Source organism: Oryx dammah, unplaced genomic scaffold (genome assembly GCF_014754425.2).
Source record: "Oryx dammah isolate SB20612 unplaced genomic scaffold, SCBI_Odam_1.1 HiC_scaffold_28, whole genome shotgun sequence".
Lineage (NCBI taxonomy): Eukaryota > Metazoa > Chordata > Mammalia > Artiodactyla > Bovidae > Oryx > Oryx dammah.
Window position 1 is genome coordinate 57,798,822 of NW_024070212.1, and position 22,764 is coordinate 57,821,585.

General features: G+C 41.3%; 2 protein-coding genes across 3 annotated transcripts in view; both read right to left on the reverse strand.

Annotated features, from left to right (window-relative positions):
• Positions 1–16,404: 16,404 nt before the first annotated feature.
• Positions 16,405–22,764, reverse strand: part of SAMD13 (sterile alpha motif domain containing 13) — a 49,381-nt gene continuing 43,021 nt past the window's right edge. The window contains exon 4 of one of the 2 annotated variants that reach the window (XM_040232448.1): positions 16,405–17,566. In XM_040232448.1, the coding sequence (XP_040088382.1) occupies positions 17,423–17,566 (144 nt within the window). In that variant the 3' untranslated portion in view covers positions 16,405–17,422. The remainder of the gene's footprint in view (positions 17,567–22,764) is intronic. The other variant, XM_040232449.1, reaches the window with a different exon arrangement.
• LOC120856946 (dnaJ homolog subfamily B member 6-like) lies at positions 21,730–22,669 on the reverse strand. Its single transcript, XM_040232447.1, has one exon. It carries the CDS (start codon positions 22,510–22,512, stop codon positions 21,868–21,870), a length of 645 nt encoding a protein of 214 aa, XP_040088381.1. The 5' UTR covers positions 22,513–22,669; the 3' UTR covers positions 21,730–21,867.

A 22,764-nucleotide genomic window follows, 5' to 3' on the forward strand; every position in this document is an offset into this window, starting at 1 on the left:
CTGCTATGAGAGGAAAGAGACTACAGGCCAAAAGTGTAGCAAAGACTAAATACATACAGGAGCCAGAGGATTGTACATGGGGCTTGATACTGAAAGTGCTTATGGGATAAAGGAGGAAAAGAAGTGGTTTCAATTCACATGAGATAGATCATTGTGTACATTTCTGGCTTTGCCCTAGGATTAAATTAACTCTCTTGCTATTTGTATTGTGACTTGGACCATCTGTACATTCCTCAGAACGTCACACGAGTTCATTGTATCCACAATCCCATGTTAGTTGGACTGGAAGAGTAAGAAGTGACATTTGTTCTCTGGAGAATGGTAGACAGACCCATCACAGGCCTACCATATTGGTGATGTTTTTAGGAACCCAGTGGTCTAGGGCAAAATCTGTCCCACCACCTATTTTTGTAAATTTTAATTAGGACACAGTCAGGCCCATTTGCTTATATAGATCATGGTTGCTTTCATGTTACAGTGGCAGAATTGGGTAGTTATCACAGGTTATCTGGCCCACAAAGTCTTAAAATATTTACTCTGGCCCAGCAGATATTTCCGATCTTTAGTCTTGGGCATTCCAGGACATCCCTTCAAAAATAAAGAACATATTACTGCACTTTAAATTTTCTACCACTAAGAAGAAAATAGTGCCTTGTAATTTTAGAGGCATTATATTCCACTGAAAGTGGAAGTGTTAGTCGATCAGTTGTGTCTGACTCTTTGAGACCCCATAAAGTGTAGCCCAGCAGGCTCCTCTGTCCATGGGATTCTCCAGGCAAGAATACTGGAGTGGGTAGCCATTCCCTTCTTCAGGGAATCTTCCCAACCCAAAGATGTAAGATGGGTCTCCTGCATCACAGGCGATGCTTTACCATTGAGCCACCAGGAAAGCCCTATATTATACTGGGATATTCCATTGGGAATATTCATCCAACCCATTTACTGAGTGATAAGGAAGTCTTCCTGTTTTGCATGAGGCCCAGAGTAGTAAAAGGCTCTGTAGCAGGTTCAGGCTGTACAAATATTCTTGCTACTTGGGCCATATGAATCAGCAGACTCTGTGATATAAAAGGAGTCATTAATTGTGGAAGACATGGGACTTGTTTTAGTCCCAGTAGGAAAATGACAAGATAGACTCCTAGAATTGTAGAGAAAGTCTATACTATCTGTAGCAGAGAATTACTCACCATTTGAAAAATAGCTCCCAGTGTGTTACTAAGTCTTATTGAAGATGAATGTCTGACTAAGAGACAACAAGGGACTTTGGTGAAGCTAGTTGCTCATTATGAGCTGGTTTATATCAAACCTGTCAAGTATTAGGGTCTGCCAGCCTAGTAGCAATTTGTTGTAAGATGGAGATTATGGACCCAGGATTAGGCACAAGTTGGCCGAAAGAGCACAAGAAAGGCAAATAGCATCAACGTCCATGTCATACACCACTGCTTCTTCAGTACCTCTCATGGCCGTAAGAGCCACCCTCTTATGACAGTGGTGAAGGGAAACTCCCATAATGAATAAAGCTTTAAGAAATGCACCAAACTTTCATCTACTTTCTTTGGGATTGGAATGAAAACTGACCTTTTCCAGTCCTATGGCCACTGCTGAGTTTTCCAAATTTGCTGACATATTGAATGCAGCATTTTCACAGCATCATCTTTTAGGATTTGAAAGACCTCAACTGGAATTTCATCACCTCCACTAGCTTTGTTCCTAGTAATGCTTCCTAAGTCCCACTTGACTTCACATTCCAGGATGTCTGGCTCTAGGTGAGTGATCACACCATCATGATTATCTGGGTCGTGAAGATGTTTTTTGTATAGTTCTTCTGTGTATTCTTGCCACCTCTTCTTAATATCTTCTGCTTCTGTTAGGTCCCTATCATTTCTGTCCTTTATTGAGCCCATTTTTGCATGAAATGTTCCCTTCGTATCTCTAATTTTCTTAAAGAGATCTCTAGTCTTTCTTGTTCTATTGTTTTCCTCTATTTTTTTTGCTTTGATTCTCCTTGCTATTCTTTGGAACTCTGCATTCAAATGAGTATATCTTTCCTTTTCTCCTTTGCTTTTTGCTTCTCTCCTTTCACAGCTATTTGTAAGGCCTCCTCAGACAGCCATTTTGCATTTTTGCATTTCTTTTTCTTGGGGATGATCTTGATTTCTGTCTCCTGTACAATGTCACAAACCTCCTTCCGTAGTTCATCAGGCACTTTGTCTACCAGATCTAGTCCCTTAAATCTATTTCTCACTTCCACTGTATAGTCATAAGGGATTTGATTTAGGTCATACCTGAATGGTCTAGTGGTTTTCCCCACTTTTTTCAATCTCAGTCTAAGTTTGGCAATAAGGAGTTCATGATCTGAGCCAAATCAGCTTCCAGTCTTGTTTTTGCTGACTGTATAGAGCTTTTCCATCTTTGGCTGCAAAGAATATAATCAGTCTGATTTTGGTGTTGACCATCTGGTGCTGTCCATGTGTAAAGTCTTCTCCTGTGTTGTTGGAAGAGGGTGTTTGCTAGGACCAGTGAGTTCTCTTGGCAAAACTCTATTAGCCTTTGTCCTGCTTCATTCTGTACTCCAAGGCCAAATTTGCCTGTTACTCCAGGTGTTTCTTGACTTCCTACTTTTGCATTCCAGTCACCTATAATGAAAAGGACATCTTTTTTGGATGTCAGTTCTAAAAGGTCTTGTAGGTTTTCATAGAACCGTTCAACTTCAGCTTCTTCAGCTTTACTTGTTGGGGCATAAACTTGGATTACCATGATATTGATTGGCTTGCCTTGGAATCAAACAGAGATCATTCTGTCATTTTTGAGATTACATCCAAGTACTGCATTTTGGACTCCTTTGTTGACAATGATGGCTGCTCCATTTCTTTTAAGGGACTCCTGCCCACAGTAGTAGATATAATGGTCATCTGGATTAAATTCACCCATTCCAGTCCATCTTAGTTCGCTGATTTCTAAAATGTCGATGTTCACTTTGCCATCTCCTGCTTGACCACTTACAATTTGCCTTGATTCTTGGACCTAACATTCCAGGTTCCTATTCAATATTGATCTTTACAGCATTGGACCTTTCTTCTATCACCAGTCCCATCCACAACTGGGTGTTGTTTTTGCTTTGGCTCCATCCTTCATTCTTTCTGGAGTTATTTTTCTACCAGTAACATATTGGGCACCTACTGACCTGGGGAGTTCATCTTTCAGTGTCCTGTGTTTTTCCTTTTCATACTGTTCACTCCCAAAGAAAGGCAATGCCAAAAAATGCTCAAACTTCTGCACAATTGCACTCACCTCACACGCTAGTAAGGTAATGCTCAAAATTCTCCAAGCCAGGCTTCAGCAATACATGAACCGTGAAATTCCAGATGTTCAAGCTGGTTTTAGAAAAGGCAGAGGAACCAGAGATCAAATTACCAACATCTGCTGGATCATCAAAAAAGCAAGAGAGTTCCAGAAAAACATCTATTTCTGCTTTATTGACTATGCCAAAGCCTTTGACTGTGTGGATCACAATAAACTGTGGATAATTCTGAAAGAGATGGGACTACCAGACCACCTGACATGCGTCTTGAGAAACCTGTATGCAGGCGAGGAAGCAACAGTTAGAACTGGACATGGAACAACAGACTGGTTCCAAATAGGAAAAGGAGTATGTCAAGGCTGTATATTGTCATCCTGCTTATTTAACTTATATGCAGAGTACATCATGAGAAATGGCAGGCTAGATGAAGCACAAGCTGGAATCAAGATTGCCAGGAGAAATATCAATAACCTCAGATATGCAGATGACACCACCCTTCTGGCAGAAAGTGAAGAGGAAGTAAAAAGCCTCTTGATGAAAGTGAAAGGGGAGAGTGAAAAAGTTGGCTTAAAGCTCAACATTCAGAAAACTAAGATCATGGTATCTGGTCCCATCACTTCATGGGAAATAGATGGGGAAATAGTGGAAACAGTGTCAGACTTTATTTTTCTAGGCTCCAAAATCACTGCAGATGGTAATTGCAGCCATGAAATTAAAAGACACTTACTCCTTGGAACAAAAGTTATGACCAACCTAGATAGTATATTCAAAAGCAGAGACATTACTTTGCCAACTAAGGTCCATCTAGTCAAAGCTATTGTTTTTCCAGTAGTCATGTATGGATGTGAGAATTGGACTGTGAAGAAAGCTGAGTGCCAAAGAATGGATGCTTTTGAACTGTGGTGTTGGAGAAGACTCTTGAGAGTCCCTTGGACTGCAAGGAGATCCAACCAGTCCATTCTAAAGGAGATCAATCCTAGGTGTTCTTTGAAAGGAATGATGCTAAAGCTGAAACTCCAGTACTTTGGCCACCTCATGTGAAGAGTGGACTCATTGGAAAAGACTCTGATGCTGGGAGGGATTGGGGGCAGGAGGAGAAGGGGATGACAGAGGATGAGATGGCTGGATGGCATCACTGACTTGATAGACGTGAGTTTGAGTGAACTCTGGGAGTTGGTGATGGACAGGGAGGCCTGGCATGCTACAATTCATGGGGTCGCAAAAAGTCAGACATGACTGAGCAACTGAACTGAACTGAACTGTTCACTCCAGGGGTCCACTGGAGAAGGGAATGGCAAACCATTTCAGTATTCTTGCCTTGAGAACCCCATGAACAGTATGAAAAGGCAAAAAGATAGGACATGAAAGTGGTTTTAGGTAATATAAACTCCTGTGCTGCGTGCTCATTTGTGTCTGACTCTTTGCAACTTCATGGATTGTAGCCCGCTAGGCTCCTCTATCCATAGACTTTTCCAGGAAAGAATGCTTAACGTGGTTGCCATTTCCTCCTCTAAGGGATCTTCCCAAACCAGGGACTGAACCCAAGTCTCCTGTGTCTCCTCAGAAGCCCCTCAGTAGCAAATGGCTGGATGGGTGGTTGGAAGGCTTGGGAGAAAAAAAGAGGTTTATGAATGGATCTATGTATGTTAATCATGTTTTAAATTTTCTGTATTTTATGTTTTGACATCTTGGGGGCCTTAAAGACCCAGAGAAATATTGCTCCTTCTACAGAAAGCTAGTACCTGAAGATAGAAAAAGGGCCAAATTCTTTTGACTTTCCCTACTGATAGAATAAAAATAATGTATTCAGTATGGAAAAAAAACAAAACAAAACAAATAACTTACTTGACAGCATGCCTCTCATATGCAAGTCAATCACCTCTTTATTGAATCTTGAAACACCCAGCCCATATTTCCCTTGCTATATATATCATTTCAAGGCCAGGAACCAGAGATCTACAGACAGCTCCTGTGTCCCAAAGCCTGCTGGGATTATTCAAACCAGCCAACCCTAACTACTTACTCTGCCCTGCCTTTCCAGTGTTTCAGTTCAGTTCAGTAGCTCAGTTGTGTCCAACTATTTGTGACCCCATGGACTGCACCATGCCAGGCTTCCCTGTCCATTGCTAACTCCTGAAGCTTGCTCAAACTCATGTCCATAGAGATGGTGATGCCATCCAACCATCTCATCCTCTATTGTCCCCTTCTCCTCCTGCCTTCAGTCTTTCCCAGCATCAGGCTCTTTTCAAATGAGTCAGCTCTTCAAATCAGGTGGCCAAACTATTGGAGTTTCAGCTTCAACATCAGTCCTTCCAATGAACATGCAGGACTGATCTCCTTTAAGATAGACTGGTTGGATCTCCTTGCAGTCCAAGGGACTCTCAAGAGTCTTCTCCAACACCTCAGTTCAAAAGCATCAATTTTTCCTTGCTCAGCTTTCGTTATGACTCAACTCTCACATCCATACATGACTACTGGGAAGACCATGGACTTGACTAGAGAGATCTTTGTTGACAAAGTAATGTCTCTGCTTTTTAATATGCTGTCTAGGTTGGTCATAGCTTTTCTTCCAAGGAGGAAACATCTTTTAATTTCATGGCTGCAGTCACCATCTGCAGTGATTTTGGAGCCCCCAAAAATAAAGGCTGACCCTGTTTCCATTGTTTCCCCATCTATTTGCCATGAAATGATGGGACCGGATGCCATGATCTTAGTTTTCTGAATGTTGAGCTTTAAGCCAACTTTTTCACTCTCCTCTTTCACTTTCATCAAGAGGCTCTTTGGTTCCTCTTTGCTTTCTGCCATAAGGGTGGTATCAACTGCATATCTGAGTTTACTGATATTTCTCCCAGCAATCTTGATTCCAGCTTGTGCTTCATCCAGCCTAGCATTCCGCATGATGTACTCTGCATATAAGTTAAATAAGCAGGCTGACCATATACAGCCTTGACATGCTCCTTTCCCAATCTAGAACCAGTCCATTGTTCCATTGGAGAAGGAAATGGCAACCCACCCCATTATTCTTGCCTGGAGAATCCCGTGGACAGAGGAGCCTGGTGTGCTGCCGTCTATGAGGTCTCACAGTCGGATATGACTTAGCAGCAGCAGCAGCAGCTCTTGTTCCATTTTAAGTTCTAACTGTTGCTTCTTGACCTGCATACAGATTTCTCAGGAGGCAGGTAAGGTGGTCTGGTATTTCCATCTCTTTCAGAATTTTCCACAGTTTATTGTGATTCACACAGTCCAAGGCTTTGGCTTAATCAATAAAGCAGAAGTAGATGTTTCTCTGGAACTCTCTTGCTTTTTCGATGATCCAACAGATGTTGGCAATTTGATCTCTGGTTCCTCTGCCTTTTCTAAATCCATCTTGCACATCTGTAAGTTCTCAGTTCATGTACTATTGAAGCCTAGCTTGGAGAATTTGGAACATTACTTTGCTAGCATGTGAGATGCTACCGCAATTGTGCGATAGTTTGAACATTCTTTGGCATTGCTTTTCTTTGGGATTGGAATGAAAACTGACCTTTTCCAGTCCTGTGGCCACTGCTGAGTTTTCCAGATTTGCTGGCATATTGAGTGAAGCACTTTCACAGCATCATCTTTTAGGATTTGAAACAGCTTAGCTGGAATTCCATCACCTCGAGTGTTTACCACAACAAAACCTAGGCTTTTCTCAACCTTCTGCTTCTGTCTCCTGACTGAAACTTATGATGTTTCCACTGTGGCCCTGCATGGCATGCCTCCTTTTCTCAGGAAATGTGGGTACTAAAATTCTTCTTTCAATGGCATTGACCTCTCCATGTTGTCACTCAGTCATCTTTATAATTTAAAACCAGGACACAAGTCTCTGTGGGAATGGTCATTAAATATGAATATTTTTGTATTGCATATAATATCTACCAAAGAGTATCAACCATGGAAGAGTCACTGGCCAATCAAGAAGACAGAATGACTTGGCCAGTTGATATCAATGAGCCTCTGTCATTGGCAATCCAGTGCTGACACAATGAGCTCATGAATAGCGTAGTCATGGTGGCAGGGGTGGAGGCTATGCATGAGTCCCAAAGCACCGGATCCTGCTCTCCATTACTGATCGTAACTGTTGCTAACAAATATCCAACTTTCTAGTAGTAGAGACCAATATCAAGTGAGACATTAATGGCTCAAATGCTTAAGAAGACTAATCAGCTGCTTGGCAGCAAACTGAATACATGGACCCCTTTTACTCTGAAAGGAGCAATGACTCATCTTAACTAGAATTGATATGAGTTTCCTTTCCATGCCAATGGGGACTCAGCCAGCAGCACTGTCCAAGAGCTTATACAATCTCAAATAACATTACTCAGAACTCGGGACCAAAATACCTACTTTAAAGGAGATGTGGCAGTCTGTAAATGACCATATGATCCACTTGTCCTAGCACATAGTGTATCGTCCAGAAGCTGCTGGCCTAACAGAGGGATGGAGTGGTTTTTAAAGGCACAACTGCGGCTCCAGGTTGGAGACAATACAATGTGATGATGGGGTATCTTCCTCTAGGATGTAGTACAGTCCCTAAATACTTGATTCTTCTTTGGTGCTATGTCCCCCAAAAGCAGAGCATGTGGATCTGGTAAACAAAGGGAAAGTGGAAATGGCCCCACTTACCATCATTCCTAGAGACCCACTTGGGTAGTTCATGCTTTCCCATCCCCTCAACCCTAGGCTCTGGTTATCCAGCAGTTCTATTCATAGAGAGGAGATGCTTCCACCAGGGGTTTAAAGTGAGAGTAATTTAAAGTGAAAGCTACAGGGTTGTACAATAAGCAAACTCAACAATTCTCAAGAAAAGCAGCTGTTCCCAGCCCACTGCACAGCCGAGAGAGAATCATAATCAGACTGAAACCACAGGACATTCATGAAGAGGAAATGACATTGTGCAATGTGACAATACTGTGAGTTTAATTGAATGGCGGAGAGAAGCAGTGACACATATAAGTCAAATAATTGGATTCTTAGAAAATCAAAGATATTGAGTGCTGAAATAAAGTTCTAGTTAGATGTGTTTATTTTACATGGGAAGCAGTTGAAGCAAGAGAGATTATGTGACTGGTACAAGGTCTTGTATGTAAGTCAATAGCAGATCCTGACCCTCAGTCCAGTGTTCCCACCATCCCCCACCGTGGACTCATAGCTCCAGTTCTCCTTTTTCTAACTGTTTGCAGATTCAGCCAATATGAACTTACTCTGCATTCTACCTGCACACAATACAAAAGGCTGTTGAATAACCTACAGACATTCTAGTGGCTGGGAGAAGTCACCTTAGTATTAAAAATTCATTATAAAATCAGCCCAAATAGACAATTAAACAGACTGATGTCAATCTAATTGGCTCAAATTAATGAACACAGATCTATTTTAAAACTTTATTTAAAGAATTTTTTGCTGTTTGTTATTGACCCACACTTGTCTTCATTAAAAATGACAAAAGTATCAGAGGTCTCCCTTTCGTTGGTCTCACAAAACTGTTTCGAATGTCATTGACTGTTCATTTTGGATTAGGAACTGGATGCATTAATATTTAGAATGCACTAAATGCCTCAGGCTGACTTCCCTAGGTCCTCGGGGAACAATAAAAGCTTATATACATTTTGCTCAGCACATTCCCCTTAACTCAGCATAACAATTTTTTCATGGAGCTTAAATAATGCAAGTTTTCTTCTTTTATGTGCCCTTATGAAGATAAAGCATCTGGAACCACCCAATATCCAAGGACCTAAGAAGTAAATCATTTTATCTTTCAAAAATATTCAGTTCAGTTCAGTTACTCAGTCGTGTCTGACTCTTTGCGACCCCATGAATTGCAGCATGCCAGGACTCCCTGTCCATCACCAACTCCCAGAGTTCACTCAAACTCACATCCACTGAGTCAGTGATGCCATCCAGCCATCTCATCCTCTGTCATCCCCTTCTCCTCCTGCCCCCAATCCCTCCCAGCATCAGAGTCTTTTCCAATGAGTCAACTCTTCGCATGAGGTGGCCAAAGTACTGGAGTTTCAGCTTTAGCATCATTCCTTCCAAAGAACACCCAGGACTGATCTCCTATAGGATGGGCTGGTTAGATCTCCTTACAGTCCAAGGAACTCTCAAGAGTCTTCTCCAACACCACAGTTCAAAAGCATCAATTCTTCGGTGCTCAGCCTTCTTCACAGTCCAACTCTCACATCCATACATGACTACTGGAAAAACCATAGCCTTGACTAGATGGATCTTTGTTGACAAAGTAATGTCTCTGCTTTTGAATATACTATCTAGGTTGGTCATAACTTTTGTTCCAAGGAGTAAGTGTCTTTTAATTTCATGGCTGCAATCACCATCTGCAGCGATTTTGGAGCCCCCCAAAATAAAGTCTGACACTGTTTCCCCATCTATTTCCCATGAAGTGCTGGGACCAGATGCTATGATCTTAGTTTTCTGAATGTTGTGTTTTAAGCCAACTTTTTCACTTTCCTCTTTCACTTTCAGCAATATTAGGGTGCATCAAATGAGCAGTATTTGGGTTTAGCATATGTTTGTTCCCAGGTGAGCTAGTGGTGAAGAACCCATCTGCCAATGCAGGAAGTGCAAGACATGCGGGTTCAATCTTCCTATGTCAGGAAGATCCCCTGGAGAAGGAAATGGCAACCCACTCCAGTATTCTTGCCTGGAACATTCCATGGACAGAGGAGCCTGGCAGGCTACAGTGCACAGGGTCACAAAGAGTCAGACATGACCGAGCACACACGCACTCACACACCCACACATACACACACATTTTTAAATTCTGGGGCTGGGCTAAGCTTGAAAGAGAGTGAGATCATAGTAATAAAACAATATTTTAATGCACTTGTCATGTAATACTGATGATTGTACAAGTAATAAAACAATATTTTAATGCACTTGTCATGTAGTACTAATGATTGTACAATGTACTCTCATTCAATCCTCCGTCAATCTTATGAGATTGGTATTATGGAAGGATTGCTAGCTTTCCCCCATTATCCATCCTCCTGTCCTTGTTCAGCTGAATACTTGGCTGCTGGAAAGAAAGACTAGAGTTCCTGGCTTTCTTTGCATCTCAGTTCAGTTCAGTCGCTCAGTCATGTCTGACTCTTTGTGACCCTATGGACTGCAGCACACCAGGCGTCTCTGTCCATCACCAACTCCCAGAGCTTGCTCAAACTCATGTCCATCAAGTCTAGATGCCTAGATTCCTTGCATCTAGGTATGGCCAAATGACTAAGTTTCAGTTAAAGAGATGTAAGTGGAAATGCTATATGTAACTTCTCATAACAGGTACCCTTCTCTCTTCTTCCTCCTCCTTGGCTAGAATACAAATGTGATACTGAAGCTTAAGCAACTACCTTGGACTGTACAGGAAGCTGTGTGTTGAGGATGGTGCAGCAAAATTCTAGGAGAAGACTGGGACCCAGTGATTATGCAGTGACCATACCAACTCTGATTTTACTCTGAGACTTTACATATGTGTTAGTCACTCAGTCATGTCTGACTCTTTTCAACCCCATGGACTGTAGCCTACCAGTCTCCTCTGCCCATGGAATTCTCCAGGCAAAAAACTGGAGCAGGTTGCCATGCCCTTCTCCAGGGGATCTTCCCAACCCAGGGATTGAACCTAAGTCTCCCATATTGCAGGGGCTAACACCAGGGAAACCCCCACATATACTGTAGAGAAATTCTGTCTTGTCTAAGTCATCATTATTTTGATTTTCAACTGAGGCTAATTCTAACTGATACACTTGAACTGTCTGTCCTGAGATGGGTGCTGTGGATTTTGAAGACATGGATAAAATATTGTAAAGAGCATAATTAATCATTTTATACTGATTGCATACGGAAAATGGTAATATTTTGGATGCCATGCTGTGCTAAGTCACTTCAGTCATGTCTGGCTCTGTGAGAACTTCTGGACTGTGGCCTGCCAGGCTCCTCTGTCCATGGGATTCTCCAGGCAAGGATACAGGAGTGGGTTGCTATGCCATTCTCCAGGGGATCTTCCTAACTGAGGGATCGAACCTGAGTCTTTTATGCCTCTTGCATTAGTAGGTGGGATCTTTACCACTAGTGCCCAATATTTTGCATATATTAAATCACCGAAGACGGTGATTGCAGCCATGAAATTAAAAGACACTTACTCCTTGGAACAAAAGTTATGACCAACCTAGATAGCATATTCAAAAGCAGAGACATTACTTTGCCAACAAAGGTCCGTCTAGTCAAGGCTATGGTTTTTCCAGTGGTCATGTATGGATGTGAGAGTTGGACTGTGAAGAAAGCTGAGCGCTGAAGAATTGATGCTTTTGAACTGTGGTGTTGGAGAAGACTCTTGAGAGTTCCTTGGACTGCAAGGAGATCCAACCAGTCCATTCTGAAGGAGATCAGCCCTGGGATTTCTTTGGAAGGAATGATGCTAAAGCTGAAACTCCAGTACTTTGGCCACCTCATGCAAAGAGTTGACTCATTAGAAAAGACTCTGATGCTGGGAGGGATTGGGGGCAGAAGGAGAAGGGGATGAGATGGCTGGATGGCATCACTGAGTCGATGGACGTGAGTTTGAGTAAACTCCAGGAGTTGGTGATGGACGGGGAGGCCTGGCGTGCTGCAGTTCATGGGGTCATGAAGAGTCGGACACAACTGAGCGACTGAACTGAACTGAAATATATTCTTCTGTTTCCTTCCACTTTCAAAAATGTGACTACTAGAAAACTTTAAACTACATATGTGGCTCACATTTATATTTGGATAGTACTGCTTTGTCTGTCTCTGTATTTGCATTGAAGAAAAGATGAGACACCTGAGGCTAAGAGGAATCATTCAACTTGCCCAAGTTCCCAGGCCAAGTCAGTGGCAGGGCTGGATTCAAGCTCAGAAACACCTGGAGCAGCCCCAGGGCTTCCACCACGACACCACAGTGCTTCTCAACTGGTGTCACTGGTTCTGGCACAGGAGACAGGGTACTGTCTCAGACATTCACTTTTAAAGGCAGGAACTGCTGGCTGCTTGAAGAGTTTTACTGAGTTTTCCTCAAAATGTATAATCTGATAAATTTCATAGTCTAATTTCAAATTTTTTTGTTTTCCAGTATATAAAAACAGAGTAAAATTCACTGAAAAAATGACTGAAACACAATCTACTGAATCATTCTGCTACCTTTAATTCAGAAAGAAGACAGTTAACTTGAAAACTTGGCCATAAATACGCTCCACACGTGACAGAGCTGGAGACCCCCATGGCAGATCTTTCCTTGACATTTCTGGAAGCTTAAGGTCTCTAAGCTCTGTGGCCCAAGGTGCCCTGTGGGTTGGTGCCTAGGTGATAGTGTGTGCTGAATATGGCACATGCACCCTTATCTTGGCCGTCTGCAGATCTGGCTGCCCAGGCCATGGCCCAGCAAGTTCAGTATTTTTTACATCTTTTCTCACTGACCTCTTGCCCACCTCTACTATGCTAAAAGTGATAGGCCTTCCCGTGTATTTATTCTATGGAGGAGGGACATATTTTTTATTTGGAGATTGCCAGACATTCCCAGCTTTTGTGATTTCTCCCTAAAGACAACCGTAATGGGAACACCCAGCCCAACTACAGTAAAGAGACATCAACCTAGCTACCTACTGTGGGGACCCAAAGCCTGTCCTTGCTTTGCTCAGAGGGCCTCCATTATTCTGCCTCTGTTTTAGAACAGACACAAGTATTTTTTTGAGGTTCACAAAGACACGGCAGCCACAGTCACCAAATGAGCCTGGAAGTGATCATTTTAATCTCTTTCTCTCTTTACAGAACTGCCACTACTGGCCAGGAATGATACACAAAATACTTAATTGCCTACAGAGCTACAGCATGAAGCTAACAAGCTGCTCATTAATGCACCCATCGAGTTCTCTCTCCTTCCTGTAGATTCTGGTTCTGGTTTAGAAGCAGAATTAACAAGTTTTTTTCTAAGAGGCATATCAGTCCTATAGCAGTCAGCTCTTTGAACATTTAACTTCATCTTCCAAATCATTACAGAAAACACTTAATGGCTCCGCGCCCAGACCTGACCCCTGCAGATCCCATTTGTAATGACCATCAAAGACAGATGGATCACCATCAGCAAGTATTTTTTTCATTCAGCTTCTAAATATGAGAGTGGTTGTGCAACTCTGGGTCATTAGACTTTTCCAAATTAAATTCCTTCGAAGATATATTTCACTAATGCAGTAGAAGAGCAGTATGCCCCTGACGGCATATGCTAAGCTCAGAGGGACAGAATTCATGCTCACATGGGATATTTGTCAAGGACAAAATGAAGAGACAGCTGCCAATTGGTTTCTTTTTCATTGTCATCCTGTCCACTAAGCATCAAAAAATGATGCTTAAACCTGCTTCACATTCCAATGTAATATGCTGGCTTGTTTTCTTTTAAACTAAATCTACATGCAGTTTCTAGTTCCTGAGTTAACTTTAAGCAGGTTCTCTCTGTGTTCTTTGCTTTAGATCAGGTTCTAAACAGTTAATGTAAAAGTGTGCAGCTGCTGGTTGCAAGATATTAGGGAGTCAAAGAACTTGCAATAGATTGGAGTTTTCAGCCTCACCTATAAGAACATAAATGTGGTTGTAAAAATATACAGATATGGCAATGGCTGAAGGAAAACACGTCGGCTTAGACTCTACTGAAGAGCAACCAGTTTGTGACCTTGTCTTTAATAAAATCATTACATTTCTTTCATAGAGTCTGAATCCAAGTTTCAAAAGTGGGGAGGGGAGGTGGAGTGGCAATTACTTTTTAAAATCTCTCATGATTCTGATATCTTGTCTGTCTCTCTGATTGAGAATAGTCAAATTCAACATTAAACAGTTCTCACACAGAATGTATTGACATCAAGGCAAACTCATTCCCACTTATACTCGTGAAGTGCTTCCTTACATAGCATGTGTATTTGCTGCTAGTTGCAGACCTAGATCACATTAATAGAAATCCAGTGTGATCTGAAAAGAAATCAGACATCTCTAGTTTTATAGCTGTCTGGAGACAAAGGCTGTCTACCTGCTGAATTTCAAGTACTTCCAGACTATTTCTATAGCCTATTTTGGTCATACCGTTTTTTCCCTAGATGGGGTGGGGGAAGGAGGAGGGATGAAAGTACCTAATGATATTGCTAAGGCACTCAGGCCTGCCTGTCATAGGCCTTTATTCTAGGTATGGGAAAGGCAGACTATCTTTAATTTGCTAATTTTGCCTGAAAGCTATCAACAGAGACTGAGAAATAATTTTATTTTTTTATTTGCTTTTCGATTAAGATATTTTCCTTATTTATTTATTTCCTTGACAAGCATTTATAGAGTAGTCAGGTCTAAAGCTTAGTTGAGTTAGGTTAGGGGTAGTAAACAAGGTTTCTAATAGTTATGAAAGGGGACTGTGATAAAAATATCCAGAGACTGAAGGAAGTGTGAGTCCAAGTTCAAATCTAGCGAAAATACAATATATAGAAAATACATAAGAGAAAGACATACACTTTCAGTGTCATTTGTTCCCAGGGACTTGCTGACAGTGGTAAAAGGAAGTTGTCCCCTAATATTCCTTTCACCTTGTCTACAGAATAATGGGACTTTTAGTTGGGCCCATTGGCTCTAAGAAAAAGAGATATTTCTAGCCTTGGTTGTAGCTTAGATATGACAGTTTTGGACAGAAAAATATGAGGAAGTAACACTACTCAATTTCTTAGAAGTGTTCTTAAAGGAAGGATATATGTTCCTTTTTTCTTCTCCCCACTAGTTGGAATTCAGGTGGTGATGGTGACAGCTGAAACAGCCATCTTGGGCTGTAAAATGATTCTGGAAATGAATATCTGTGTGATAGAGCAAAAAGAGAAACTTATGTCCCTAACAATCATGGAGGACCTTACCACTTAGTCCCTCTAACATTGCTAATGTCCCTCTGGACATTGCTATAAAGAGAAGCAAGCTTCTGTTTTGTTTACATGAATTAGAAGAAGGGTGGGATTGAGGGAGACAATATTTTTTATCATTCACAGTCAAATCTTTTCCAAACTAATACAGAAGGAATTAGATAGATGCACAGAAGAGGGCTTGGATATCCTCATGCTATCCTTTTGAAGTAGAGAGAGTTTAAGCACCATCACTGCTTTACTTGTGGAAAGCTCCTTCAGAGAGGTTAAGTTCTTCCATCTTCCTTCTATTTGATTTGCTGTCACTTCTTTCCAATGCAGGTTTCCAGCAGGTGTAGTCCTCATCTTTGAACACTATCGCACTTCACAGTACCTAACTATATTTTGCCTTTTGGTCTTATATGTTTTGTAGACTGTGAAAACTTCAGGATGGAGAATGTCTCTTTCTTAAACACTTCTCCCACTTATGCAAAACAAAGCATTACATTTCACGGAATTCCCTAGACGTCCAGTGGTTAGGACTCTGAGCTTTCATTTCCAAGGGCCCAGGTTTAAGCCCTGCTTGGGGAACAATGATTTTATAAGCCAAGCCACATGGTGCAGCCATGAAAAAAACAAAAAACAAAATGCCATAAACTCCATAATTGAATTAATTTGGAATACAGTTTTGAATCCCACTCATTTAGACATTCTCTTCTTTAGAGAAAACATCTCCATAGGAGATTGAATTATAACAGTATCTGAAATAAGGACTCTTTTACTTGAGGCGGGGAAAGAGAGAATTTTGCAGAGTCCATCAACTCTGCAATGTTTTGTATGTGGGAATATGAGTTTTCATCTGGAGGGAAGGTCCAAAGTTTTCATCAGAATTTCAAAATATTCGTGACACCCCTTCCCCCACAGGCTTAGAGCAAAAAAAAGGAAAAAACAGACAAACATTGGCTAAAATGATACCCTAAATGATAATAAAATTAGTTGTAGGATACAGGTAAGGAATAAGGCTGACTTAGACAATTCAGTTTATAAAGAAGACAAATCTACATATAGATCTACACGTCTTCTATATATATAATTAATTTCTTAAAGCAGGCTTAACTTTCTCTCCATTGTTTCAAGGAGTGACCTTGAAGCCCAACCAAAGAGGCACCAAACTGAAAAGATAAAAAATGAACACACTGAGAATAAACTTAAGCAATACTTTATTGTGACCACAAAGCACCAGTTCAATATGGCATCAACACACAGAGACTAAACAAATGTCTCTTTGAACAGAGATGAAGCAAGCCCACTTTTTCAAGTTCTTAAAAACAAGTACTCAAATCAGAAATCAAACAAAGCATCGGAGGAATTAAAAAAATATTACACCATCATGAAGGAATATATATAGAAAAATATTCTGTACTGGTAACAAGGCTTTTTGATCTATAACTCTTGGCAAATTTCTTCAGAAACAAATTATTATAAATACAAACCATAATGTGAAAAAAAAGTCTTCTTCAGAAACCAAGAATCGATTTAAAAGCAGATCTAAGCAGAAAATACCATTAACCCCCATGAAAGCTAACTGAAGATAGATGGATATCCCCAAAACACAACAGAGTTTCTCTTTCCAGAGCTACAGTTCTGCTTCTAAAGGGGCCATGATGTACGTCCATTTCCAACATGGCAGCATATCCCAGTGAAACCTTAATAAGGTCAAGTGGAGGACCCTCTATAAAAAAGGGTGTTGGCAATTCCATCCAAATAACACAAGCTCTAAGGAGCAGAGGACTTCAAGGGAGGTACAATCCCTTTCTCTTTTATCCCCCTCCCCAATTTTTCTTGCTTTTGATCTTCCCTGTTACAGTCAGTTACACCTGTAACTCGAAGATGTTCATTCCATTCAGTTCTTTTTTCAAGGAATTTGGGAAAGTAATCTATGAAGAAAACCCTCCTTGTGGGGAAGGGTATCTAATCTCATCAAAGACCACTCTATTTGACTAGGTCAACAAGGTAAACCATCCTGTTAGCATGTCCTCACTCCTCCTGGCTGAGTTCAGGTTAGCCGATGGATTGCCTAGTCTATCCCATAGGATAACGTTTCATTTGATTGAAATTCTTTACATATACACATGTATGTATTCTGTTTACAAAGTTTCATCACATGAAACCAAATTCTTTCATTATGTATTTTTTGAGGTCCAAGACCCCAATTTGACTACTAGGAAGAGTTGTGCTTTAAATGCTTTGTCTGAAGAGGTTTTACATGATACTCGTAGATTTTCAGAGCAGGCCCCAGTTTTAACTGAAGTCCTGTCAACACATCATTTCTTGTCATCAGTAGCAGGGATTTTCCGTCAATTTCCTATAATGGAAGCAGAAATCCAACATGTAAGTCCAAAAGTTCAATGACAATGAAGAAAAACAAAAGGAAGAAGTTTTTGTCTCCACACTAAAAACATTACTATTTTTTTTTAAACTAGTGCCCCAAATGTAATCTTCTATTTTTATCTTCCATCTTCACCATTTATTTTGGAGTTAAATATAATCTATAGCTGATTTTGTTTTCAAGATCACATCACGAATGTCACATCTTAAAAAACTGACAGCAAGCCTGGAGTATGTGTCCTAAAGGATTAAAGACAAAGCTTCTGAAAGGAAGAACGACACTTTGCATTTATAAAACATTATTGAAGTTTAAGAAGAATTTTTGTCTATTTAATTCCCCAAAATCACTCCATAAATTAGGACAGGCAGGAATTATCAACTTAATTTTATAGGCAAACCAAGGATAAAGGCAAAAAGTTAGCTTGCCCAGAAGTTACAAAAGAATGGCACAGAATTTGAATTCCCATCTGCCTAAAGCCAAAGCCCATGTTCTTCTCATAACTCACTTCTGTTTCTCTTGACACTTAGAAGCAAATATGTGTTGCCTCGATGGACCAATGGGGACCAGAGTCAGGTTTTCTGAAACCTTTTCGATCAGAACAGTGGGCATTGGAAAAATGACTCACTCTCCGAGAACTTCTTTCCTGCCCTTTAAAAGGAGAACCGTCCTGCTTCAACTCGAATATCAACTCTCATGCTACCTACTCCGTCTTAGAGGAGCCTCAAGAATCCAGATAAGGCAGCGAGGGGCAGGGCTGTGCCCACCGGAAAGCCCCTTCCGGATTCTCCTTACAGTCCACGGGGCCCTTCTCTCGAGCCCGCGGACTTCTACCGTGGAGACTACAAAACTTTGAAATGACATAAAAACAAGCTTCCTGTGAAAGAGATGAGGACCCCACATATAGAAAGTATAATATCATGTAAGAATCGAATTGCCAGTCTATGTCCGATGCAGGATAAGGCATGCTTGGGGCTGGTACACGGGGATGACCCAGAGAGATGTTGTGGGGAGGGGGGTGGGAGGGGGGTTCATGTTTGGGAACACATGTACACCCGTGGTGGATTCATGTCAATGTATGGCAAAACCAATACAGAATTGTAATGTAAAATAAAAAATAAATAAAAATAAAATAAAATAAAATAAAAAAGAAAGTAGTTTGAAACCTTTGGAAAAGAGGCACTGAGAAGAGTGCTGAACACAACCTTATCTTTGTTACTGTGAAGCAACGCTAAGCTAGTTCTAAGACGACCTGGGTTCATGAGATGGACCAGCTGCGCATGCTCAGTAAACTCCATACAGCTGCACGTGACTTTACCCGCCTACCCCTCCACCACCAATGGGCAGACATGGAGACAGCCTGTGCACCTGCAGCTATGTAAAGCTGTGACTCCCTCCCACACTGTCCCCAAGAGGGCCATTCCTCCAAAGCCTCTCATGTATATCGCCAGGCTGTGAGGAAGATGTGCTCTGAATGTGTGACTGGGAGAAACATTGAAGAAACACCCACTTTGTGACCTTAGGCAGTCCTTTCCTCTGCTATCTCCTCAGCTGATAATATGGAATATTGAGTTTTGAGAGGATTTCATGAGATACCATTCTTGCAAGTGCTCCCTGAGCTATGAATTACATAATCACTTGTCAGTATTCCTCGACAGATCAAGGCCCTCATTTTTCAGTTATTTAAGGACATAGGAACTGACTTTCCAATCTTAATTATTTTCTATTTAGGCAGCTAGCAATCCCAAAGACTGTCCATCAGCAAAACCTACAAGCCTGAGAGTTGGCAGACGACGCCTGACTCTTGGAAACCGCAGCAGCAGCTCTGGGCGTTGTGAGGTCACAGGAATCTGAATCAAAGGTTACAGCAAAGCTCATGCTCTACCTCATGCCCTGAGATAAGTAGGGATTCACTGGGGATGCTTCACACAACAGCAAAGCCTTCCCGGCTCTCCATTTTTCCTCTATTGCTGTTTGCCTGTACTTAACTTACCACATATTTTAAACAGGCACCAGGACGAGATGACAGCGCTTTCATTTCTATACAAGAAAACTTCCTTGACTAACTGAAAATGAAATTTTTTATATCTTTGTTGGCAAAAAGTCCTTCTACAACTCAGCATTTCTGTCAAAAGCCAAGTACGTCTGTGAAAAATGCTGAAATTTGGATTTTATTTAAGACAAAATGGAAAATTATGTTTCACGCTCCAATTTGATTTTCCTTTGTTTGGTAGCCACACTGCAGTTCACCTCGGATGAGGGTTTGTAAAAGAAAACTCCATCTGGAATTCCTCATTTAAAAATTTTTGAAATGAACAGAATTCCTATGTATAACAAAACTTAAACCATAACTATTGCAGCTCAACTGAAAGGGAGTGGAGATGTCATAATGGAAATGGGATCTTTCAGGTCAAACAAACTGCAGACTGAACTCTGTCTCCACAACTTATTGTGCGGCTCTGGGAAAGGGACTTAACTTCCCTGAGCCTCCGTTTCCAAGCTTGTAAAATGGAAATAACCCCCTGAAGGATTGGGGAGGTTAAAAAATGATTCATGTAAGGCACCTACCACAGTGTCTGACATACAGGATGTTCTCAATGATTACTAAGTGGAAAAGTATAAGCTTTGATAGAAATGGGATGTGTTCCCATTCTTCCTTTCTGGAAGTGTTCTCCCTGCCTGAAAGCTACCCCTTGCCAATGGGATGCAGGCATATTCTTGTTCAAGTTCAGAAAATCCACTGAGATTAAAAAAGTTCAGACTACATAAAAATGTGTTTTATAAAAATCACAAACATAGGAAAGTTCCCTATTTTAGATTAAGAAAGCTAATCATTTGTTATATAACTTCTATGAAAGCTTGCAAGGCAAATGAAGCCCAAATTTTGCCAGTCAGCACAGTATACTAGAATGGCATGACACTGGAAATCAGAAGACAGGTGTCTAATGCAGACTCCATCAGTAACTTTCCACCAGGAAACACTCCTCTGGAGTGCAGTTGTGTATAAATGAAGGCATTGGAGTGTGACCAGATCCAGTTAGACAAACAAAAACATCCCGTGATTTTGTCTTAATCCAAAACAAAAATATAATTCACACCTTGGGATTTTGTTTATGTTTCTGTGTTAAGTGGTAATCATTTGTTAGTTTCAGTGAAACTTTTTACATTACTTCTGTTTTCATGTTAGAAAAACCAAGTGCCTGCTGGGCAATAAAACTCGAAATGCTTGCCGACTTAAGTTCCTGAAATACCCATGCATGGAAGTAAGATTTAGAGATGCCTGGAAGTAAGATTTAGAGATGACAGGTGTAAGTTTCCAAAGAGGGCAGGAACCTAGATCTGAAAATAAATGAGTAGCATCCATAGATGTTACAGCTCAGTAGATTAGCCTGTATTTTAGAGTGAGACACTATCCTATTGCTTATTAGATGGGGCCTGGGGCAAGTTACTTAATCTATCTAAGCCTCATTTCCTTATTTGTATGATGGAGGAAAGCAGTACTTCACTGCTGAAAAGATTATTGAGATGACTTCTACTGAGCATTTAATAAAATGCTGGCTATTTTTTAAAGTATATTTAAGCAGTCTTCACCCATTTACTTTTCACTCTAACAACATTAATCTATATATAGGTGACTCTTTCAACTAAGCCTAATTGTGATATAGTCCATTGGAAATGTATGGAGAGAAAGATGATGAGGGCGGAAGAGAAGGGCCATCAAGACAGAGGCAATGGCTAACAGCAAGGTAGGGTAGAAATAAGAAGTCAGGAAGAGAAGTCAGGGGGATTTGTGATGATTGGACCCTGTACACCTCTCAGAAGCCATATTTGTGGTGGTCTCTACTGTCCCAGATAGAGTACAGGGGGAAAGAGGTTCAGTTTAGAGTCAGAAGACTTAGGCTGTAAGCCAGACTCTGTGGCTTCCTAGTTCCTCCTTGTGGAGCATTTGGCCCACCAGTCCCTTCTTCTGTGAAATGAGAAATTTGGACTAAGCAGATCCTGCCCTGCAATGCAGGAGACCCTAGTTCGATTCCTGGGTCAGGAAGATCTGCTGGAGAAGGGAAAGGCTACTCACTCCAGTATTCTGGCCTGGAGAATTCCATGGAGTATAGTCTATGGGGTCTCAAAAAGTCAGACACAACTGAGTGACTTTCACTCACTCACTCAGACCCTGTCCATTCCAGTTCAACACATTCTCAGATTCCAGTTCTGTCTGGGATCAGCACCAGACACACCAGCCTCACAGCAGTCTCCCTATGAAAGAACCCAGCAGCAACTCCTTACCCATGGCGTGGAGGAATCTGATGAAACAGATGCTCTTTTCTCATTTCAGTCTTTTGGCTCACATTTTCTAGAACTTTCTTTATAACCACTTTCTTGCCATTCACTATCTGGCTGTAAGTGGTGACCAGTTTGAAGTTTCCCATTCCACTGCTTATGAAGGGTACAAATGTCCTAGAGGAAGGGGAATTTGGCCCAGAGCCCAGGGATACAAAAGTGGAAAATCCTGTGTCCGGGATGAGGGTCACATCAAAGAAGGAGGAGCGGAATCTCCTGGCCCCTCCCACACTGTCAGTGGGAAAACAGCCTCCTGAGAAGAAGTCTTGATCTTCAAAGATGCTTTGAAAGTCACAGTGTGACCTTGCAAAGCGCAGTTCCTCCTTCAAATAATCCTTGTCCCTGCCATCTCCTCTGTTTTCCTTTTTGATGCAGTGCCTCCTGGTGTTGTCATAATTGTCTCGTTTCTTGGCATCTGACAAGACTGCATAGGCCTCTGCTATTTCTTTGAACTTCTCCTCAGCTGCCTCCCGGTTTTCTGAATTCTTGTCTGGGTGGACCTGAAGAGCTAACTGGTGATAGGCCTTCTTAATATCAGAGGAGGAAGCATTTTGAGGCACCCCTAGGACTTTGTAGTAATTCACCATGTTTCTTTAAAGGACTCTTCCTCACCAAGACAGAGTTTATTATCTGAAGAATTTCCATATAACTTCAGAAAGGAAGATGGTGAGCTACAGAAGTCTGCACTAAGGCCTTTTGAGTCTTATTACATGGTTCTTGGGACAAAACCTCTTCTTGAGGAGGAATTCCTCTTTGGGGCTGATATCCTCTACACTGTCCCCATGGCCGCCCTGCCGTCTGCAGCTCAGCATGGGTGGAGTGATTATGAGCTCAACACT